The sequence below is a fragment of the Tachyglossus aculeatus genome, unplaced genomic scaffold (assembly GCF_015852505.1).
Source record: "Tachyglossus aculeatus isolate mTacAcu1 unplaced genomic scaffold, mTacAcu1.pri scaffold_12_arrow_ctg1, whole genome shotgun sequence".
Lineage (NCBI taxonomy): Eukaryota > Metazoa > Chordata > Mammalia > Monotremata > Tachyglossidae > Tachyglossus > Tachyglossus aculeatus.
This window is the reverse complement of record NW_024044858.1, coordinates 665,139-673,134: the sequence shown is the minus strand read 5'-3', so window position 1 is coordinate 673,134 and position 7,996 is coordinate 665,139. Positions and strand designations below refer to the sequence as shown.

Genomic DNA, 7,996 nt, shown 5'->3' with positions numbered 1-7,996 from the left:
CCCTTCCCCACAGCACCTGTATATATGTATATATGTTTTTACATATTTATTACTCTATTTATTTATTTTACTTGTACCAATCTATTCTATTTATTTTATTTTGTTGGTATGTTTGGTTTTGTTGTCTGTCTCCCCCTTCTAGCCTGTGAGCCCGCTGTTGGGTAGGGACCGTCTCTATATGTTGCCAACCTGGACTCCCCAAGCGCTTAGTCCAGTGCTCTGCACACAGTAAGCGCTCAATAAATACGACTGATTGATTGACGTTTGGTTTTGTTCTCTGTCTCCCCCTTCTCGACTGTGAGCCTGCTGTAGGCTCTCCCCCTCGTCCCCCTCTCCATCACCCCATCCTACCTCCTTCCCTTCCCCACAGCACCTGTATATATGTATATATGTTTGTACATATTTATTACTCTATTTATTTTACTTGTACCTATCTATTCTATTTATTTTATTTTGTTAGTATGTTTTGTTTTATTCTCTGTCTCCCCCTTCTAGGCTGTGAGCCCGCTGTTGGGTAGGGACCGTCTCTCTATGGTGCCAACTTGTACTTCCCTAGCGCTTAGTCCAGTGCTCTGCACACAGTAAGCGCTCAATAAATACAGCTTTTACTTCCCAAGCGCTTAGTCCAGTGCTCTGTACACGGTAAGCGCTCAATAAATACGATTGATTGATGTTTAGTTTTGTTGTCTGTCTCCCCCTAATAGACTGTGAGCCTGCTGTTGGGTAGGCTCTCCCCCTCGTCCCCCTCTCCATCCCCCCATCTTACCTCCTTCCCTTCCCCACAGCACCTGTATATATGTGTATATGTTTGTACATATTTATTACTCTATTTATTTATTTATTTATTTTACTTGTACCTATTCTATTTATTTTATTTTGTTAGTATGTTTGGTTTTGTTCTCTGTCTCCCCCTTTTAGACTGTGAGCCCGCTGTTCGGTAGGGACCGTCTCTATATGGTGCCAACGTGTACTCCCTAAGCGCTTAGTCCAGTGCTCTGCACACAGTAAGCGCTCAATAAATACGATTGAATGAATGAATGAATCACTATTATTTGCCATTCCCCGGTCTCTGACTCCTCGAGCCTTGACTCATCATTTGGGAGGGCCGTGCTGAAATTTAGGCAAAACTGCGATTCAAAAATTCATGACCCAGTTTACAGTCTCGAGGACTTTGGTTTTGTTCTCTGTCTCCCCCTTCTCGACTGTGAGCCTACTGTTGGGTGGGCTCTCCCCCTCGTCCCCCTCTCCATCCCCCCCATCTTACCAGCTTCCCTTCCCCACAGCACCTGTATATATGTATATATGTTTGTACATATTTATTACTCGATTTATTTATTTATTTATTTTTCTTGTACCTATCTATTCTATTGATTTTATTTTGTTAGTATGTTTGGTTTTGTTGTCTGTTTCCCCCTTCTAACCTGTGAGCCCGCTGTTGCGTAGGGACCGTCTCTATATGGTGCCAACTTGGACTTCCCAAGCGCTTAGTCCAGTGCTCTGCACACAGTAAGCGCTCAATAAATACAGCTTTTACTTCCCAAGCGCTTAGTCCAGTGCTCTGCACACAGTAAGCGCTCAATAAATAGGATTGATTGATTGATGTTTGGTTTTGTTCTCTGTCTCCCCCTTCTCGACTGTGAGCCTGCTGTTGGGTAGGCTCTCCCCCTCGTCCCCCTCTCCATCCCCCCCATCCTACCTCCTTCCCTTCCCCACAGCATCTGTATATATGTATGTACATATTTATTACTCTATTTATTGATTTATTTATTTTACTTGTGCCTATCTATTCTATTTATTTTATTTTGTTAGTATGTTTGGTTTTGTTGTCTGTCTCCCCCTTCTAGCCTGTGAGCCCGCTGTTGGGTAGGGACCGTCTCTATATGTTGCCAACTTGGACTCCCCAAGCGCTTAGTCCAGTGCTCTGCACACAGTAAGTGCTCAATAAATACAGCTTTTACTTCCCAAGCGCTTAGTCCAGGGCTCTGCACACAGTAAGCGCTCAATAAATACAATTGATTGATTGATGTTTGGTTTTGTTGTCTGTCTCCCCCTAATAGACTGTGAGTCTGCTATTGGGTAGGCTCTCCCCCTCTTCCCCCTCTCCATCCCCCCCATCTTACCTCCTTCCCTTCCCCACAGCACCTGTATATATATGTATATGTTTGTACATATTTATTACTCTATTTATTTACTTTACTTGTTCCTATCTATTCTATTGATTTTATTTTGTTAGTATGTTTGGTTTTGTTGTCTGTCTCCCCCTTCTAGCCTGTGAGCCCGCTGTTGGGTAGGGACCGTCTCTATATGGTGCCAACTTGGACTCCCCAAGCGTTTAGTCCAGTGCTCTGCACACAGTAAGCGCTCAATAAATACGATTGATTGATTGATGTTTGGTTTTGTTGTCTGTCTCCCCCTAATAGACTGTGAGCCTGCTATTGGGTAGGCTCTCCCCCTCGTCCCCCCTCCATCCCCCCATCTTACCTCCTTCCCTTCCCCACAGCACCTGTATATATGTATATATGTTTGTACATATTTATTACTCGATTTATTTATTTATTTATTTTTCTTGTACCTATCTATTCTATTTATTTTATTTTGTTAGTATGTTTGGTTTTGTTCTCTGTCTCCCCCTTCTAGCCTGTGAGCCCGCTGTTGGGTAGGGACCGTCTCTCTATGGTGCCAACTTGGACTTCCCAAGCGCTTAGTCCAGTGCTCTGCAATAGAATAGATATGTACAAGTAAAATAAATAGAGTAATAAATATGTACAAACATATATACATAAATATTTTAGACCGTGAACCCACTGTTGGGTAAGGACTGTCTCTATATGTTGCCAACTTGTACTCCCCAAGCGCTTAGTACAGTGCTCTGCACACAGTAATTGCTCAATAAATACGATTGATTGATTGGTAAGCGCTCAATAAATACGATTGATTGACACTAGCGAGCCAGGGCGGAGCCGCCTGAGGCCTGGAAGGGCAGGCCTCTAAGCCCCCGCCCCGGCCACGTGGCGAACGCCCGCGTTGCCGGGAAACGGAGGAGGCGGGGAGGTCGAGGCAGAGGGCGAACTCCATTTCCCAGAAGCTCCGAGCCCCGGCGGCTTTTCCGCCGTGCTGGAGGCCGCCGAACGGGGCCCGATGTTTGCCCCTTCCCCCCTCCCGGGGGTCGCCCTCCCGTCCCCCCTGGCCAGCGTGGAAGGGCCTCCCGGCCTGGGGGATGGAGACCTGCTGGACTTCTTGCTGGAGGAGGCCGAGGGAGGAGGCCGCGACCCCCAGCCGGACTGGCCCCCTCTGGACCCGGAGGTGAGGAAGGGGCCAAGGAGGGACCCCCCTGTGACCCCCCCGTTGGGTAGGGCCCGTCTCTCGATGTTGCCAACTTGGACTTCCCAAGTCTGCACACACAGTCAGCGCTCAATAAATACCCTTGATTGATTGACCAGGACGTGGAGGACTTCCTCAATCTGCTGCTGGGCTCCCCCGACCCCCCTCCCGAGAGGGCCCAGGGCCCGGGCAACGTCCAGGACGAGCACAACTACTCTTTGGACGCCGGCCGGGCCGCCCCCGGGGTGGAAGACGTCGCCATCGAGCTGGGTGAGCGGCCCCGGGGGTTGAGATTGGATGGAGGTGGAAGGTTGGCAGTTTGGACATATTTATTACTCTGTTTATTTATTTTACTTGTACATATCGATTCTCTTTATTTTATTTTGTTAGTATGTTTGGTTTTGTTCCCTGTCTCCCCCTTATGCCTCGACCTGCCTGAACTTCTTCCTCACTGGGGACCTTCCCTGCTCTAAACCATCTCCAGGAGGCCTTCCCAGACTGAGCCCCTCCCCATCTCCCCCGCTTTACCTCCTTCCCTTCCCCACAGCACCTGTATATATGTATATATCTTTGTACGTATTTATTACTCTATTTATTTTATTTGTACATATTTATCTTATTTTGTTAATATGTTTTGTTTTGTTCTCTGTCTCCCCCTTCTAGGCTGTGAGCCTGCTGTTGGGTGGAGACCGTCTCTATATGTTGCCGTCTCTGTATGTCGCCAACTTGTACTTCTCAAGCGCTTAGTCCAGTGCTCTGCACACAGTAAGCGCTCAATAAATACGATTGAATGAATGCATCATCATCATCAATCGTATTTATTGAGAGCTTACTGTGTGCAGAGCACTGGACTAAGCGCTTGGGAAGTACAAGTTGGCAACATATACAGTTCCTCCCCAACAGTGGGCTCACAGTCTAAAAGGGGGGAGACAGAGAACGAAACCAAACATACTAACAAAATAAAAAAAAAGAATAGATATGTACAAGTAAAATAGAGTAATAAATATGTACAAACATATATACATATATATTTTAGACTGTGAACCCACTGTTGGGTAGGGACCGTCTCTATATGTTGCCAACTTGTACTTCCCAAGCGCCTAGTCCAGTGCTCTGCACACAGTAAGCGCTCAATAAATACGATTGATTGATTGATTCCCTCGCCCCATTCCCCATTCCCACAGGCGCGTGGGGCATTCCCGAAATGGAAGAAGATGCTCCGGACCCGGGGCTCCGGGTGGCCCTTCTGGGGGAGGAGACTCCACTGCAGGTAGGACTCCTTGCCCGTTACCCCTGCAGTCCTGTAAGGGAATGTGTTTTGTCTTCCTCTCCCCCTCGTCCCCATCTCCATCCCCCCCATCTTACCTCCTTCCCTTCCCCACAGCACCTGTATACATGTATATATGTTTGTACATATTTATTACTCTATTGATTTATTTATTTTACTTGTACATATCTATTCTATTTATTTTATTTTGTTAGTATGTTTGGTTTTGTTCTCTGTCTCCCCTTCTAGACAGTGAGCCCACTGTTGGGTAGGGACCGTCTCTATATGTTGCCAACTTGTACTTCCCAAGCGCTTAGTACAGTGCTCTGCACACAGTAAGCACCCAATAAATACAATTGATTGATTGATTGTCGTCCGTCCCCCCCTTCTAGACTGAGCCCGTTGGTGGGGAGGGACCGTCTCTAGATGTTGCCAACTTGGACTTCCCGAGCGCTTAGTACAGTGCTCTGCCCTCAGTAAATACGACTGAATGAATGGATGCGGGATGGGGCTGCTTGTGGAGGAAGGGGCCGTGTTCCCAGATCAATCAATCAATCAATCGTATTTATTGAGCGCTTACTGTGTGCAGAGCACTGGACTAAGCGCTTGGGAAGTACAAGTCGGCAACGCATAGAGACGGTCCCTACCCAACGGCGGGCTCACAGTCTAGAAGGGGGAGACAGAGAACAAAACCAAACACACTAACAAAATAAAATAAATAGAATAGATATGTACAAGTAATTTAAATAAATAGAGTAATAAATATGTACAAACATATATACACATATACAGGTGCTGTGGGGAAGGGAAGGAGGTAAGATGGGGGGGATGGAGAGGGGGAGAGGAAGGAAGGAGCTCAGACTTCTAGACTGTGAGCCCGTTGTTGGGGAGGGACCGTCTCTAGATGTTGCCAACTTGGACTTCCCAAGCGCTTAGTACATTACAATAAATACGATTGAATGAATGGATGCAGGATAGGGCTGCTTGTAGAGGAAGGGGCCGTGTTCCCAGATGGCCGAGTAGACTCCCGGGTCTGGTCAGTGTCCTGATTGGAATGGGCAGGGAGGGGCCCCCGGCCGGGCCCGGATCCCCCGGCTCGGGGAGAGATCTGTTTCGCCTCGTTCCCCACTCCAAATCCCTCCCCTCACAGCCTGCCTTTCCCCGACTGATTCTGACCGAAGAGGAAAAACGGCTCCTGGAGAAGGAGGGGCTGACCCTGCCCGAGACTCTTCCCCTCACCAAGGTAAAAACCCCTCCTGCCCTCACCTGCCAGGAAGTCTGTGGGACACCGAAACGTCCGGATGGGGAGAGAACATACACCTCAAACCCTCTGGGTCTAGATGGTCGGAGGAGCAGTGTGGCCCAAGGGAGTCTGAGTTTGGGTTCTGATCCCAGCTTTGCCACTTACCTGCCGTGTGACCTCGGAAAAGTCGCTCAGCTTCTCTGTGCTTCGGTTATCCATAAAATGAGGATTAAGACTGTGAGCCCCATTGGGACAGGGACTTTGTCCAACCTGATTTACTTGTATCCACCCCGGGGCCCAGGACGGTGCCTGGCACATAGTAAGCCCCCAGTACCGCAGTTATCATTAGATAACCACCTCACCTCACCGGGGCAACACGGAACCTGGGCCATTCCTGTGATGCCCAGTTTCAGTTTGAGAAACGGCTTCTGGGTAAATGGGGGACCTCGGAAGGCAATGTGCCTGTCCCATTCTTGCTCTCCCCCCAGGTGGAAGAGCGGGCCCTGAAACATGTGCGGCGGAAGATTCGAAATAAACATTCGGCTCAGGAGAGCCGGAGGAAGAAGAGGGTGTATGTTGGAGGGTTGGAGAGCAGGTAATGGGGAGAGCGGTCAAGGGGCTGGAGTGTGGGTGTGGGCTCTACAGAAACTCAAGGATGGGTACCCGAACCCTTTCTCCTGCTCGCTGTATCCCTAATCTTCATTTTCCTGCCCCGGTAGGGTCTCGGTGTGCACGGCCCAGAACCAGGAGCTGCAGAAGAAGGTGCAGCTGCTCGAGAAACAGAACCTGTGAGTGACAACCCCCGCTCCCCACCACCCCAAGTTCTAAGAGCTTGCTCCCGGGGCCGCCTCTGCAGCAAGCCTGTCACTCTCCCACCCGGTACGGAGGCAGCTTCCTCCCTAGACTCTAAGCCAGATCGGAGGAAGTGGAAAGGGGCCAGACTGACTCCAGTATCTCTGGGGTTAAGGGTGGGAAGTCGTCTCCTGCTCTGTCTCCCGCCCCCCTCTCCCCTCCCCAGCTCCAGGCAGGGGCTCAGGCTACTCCTTCCTCTTCCCTCTCAGGTCTCTGTTGGAACAGCTGAGGAAGCTTCAAGCTCTGGTGGCTCAGACATCAACCAAAACCAGCAGTACCAGCACCTGCGTCCTGGTGAGCCGGGGTGTTCAGTCCTCCCCTCCTCCTCTTGGTCTCAAAATCGGAACCTCCTCCTTGACCGGGGTGGGGAGGACTAGGGTTGGCTCTCAGCGTCCTCATCGCTCTTGTATCTCTTCCCTCCCCCAGGTCCTCCTCTTCTCCTTCTGCCTCGTTCTGTTCCCCACCATCTACCCACTGGGGAGCGGAGGGCAGCAACAGGACTTCCAAGGAGGTGAGACCCGGCCGGGTGCCGGCCGCCGAGGAGCGGGGAGGCAGAAATGGACGGCTGCCGGTTAAAACGCCTGTCTTTGTCTCCGCAGTGTTATCCCGTCGGCTGCGCACGGTCCTGCCCGAGCCGGTCTCCCCTCAGGATGGCTCCGTGCCCCACCTGGAACCGCCAGCTCGGGGAAAAGAGGCAGCGTTCTCGGAGCGCGGCCTAAACCACTCACGCGGCGGCGAGCGTCCTGGGCCGACCGTGGACTCCTCCACCCCCGGCTCCCCCAGCAACTCATCCTCTGACCCCCCTGGCCGGGGCGTGGAGCAGATAGCCCCTCTGCAGCCCTGCCCCTCCCCTGGTGGGAACCCCTCCCGTCCTTCCTCCCCCATGGCAGCGACCAAACAGACGGCCTGGGCTGCTACTGCCGCTACCACCGCCCCCAGCATTGTCCTGCAGACCTGGCACTCCGATGAAATGTGAGCAGTCCCGGAGGGCTGGTCCTCCTCCCTCCGACACTGGTAAACGGCATGAGCTGGCACCCTAAATTCCACTTATTCTTAACCGAGCATGTATCCTAACCCATCCTTCTTAGGCGGGGACACCCACCAGGTTCACGGATCATCTTTCCCCACCCACCCCGACCCCATCTTGCAAATCCTGGAAAATAAAAGGGAAGGCGTCTTAATCCGGACCTTTCTCTTCTTTCCCAGTTGTCCCGTCGGCACGCGGGCCGGTCCGGACCTGGGCCGAGGGCCGGCGTCTGAGTCCGTCGGGGGCCGGGAAGGGGTGGAAAGCGCCCCACCGCTCTAAACGTGTG

General features: G+C 51.0%; 1 protein-coding gene across 1 annotated transcript; it reads left to right on the top strand.

Moving 5' to 3' along the window:
* The first annotated feature begins 3,075 nt into the window (after positions 1-3,075).
* CREB3 (cAMP responsive element binding protein 3) lies at positions 3,076-7,852 on the top strand. Its single transcript, XM_038742522.1, has 9 exons — positions 3,076-3,303; positions 3,441-3,591; positions 4,506-4,591; positions 5,739-5,831; positions 6,320-6,426; positions 6,551-6,619; positions 6,893-6,977; positions 7,110-7,194; positions 7,283-7,852. The coding sequence occupies exons 1-9, from the start codon at positions 3,139-3,141 to the stop codon at positions 7,657-7,659; spliced, it is 1,218 nt and encodes a 405-aa protein (XP_038598450.1). The 5' UTR covers positions 3,076-3,138; the 3' UTR covers positions 7,660-7,852.
* The last annotated feature ends 144 nt before the right edge of the window (positions 7,853-7,996 follow it).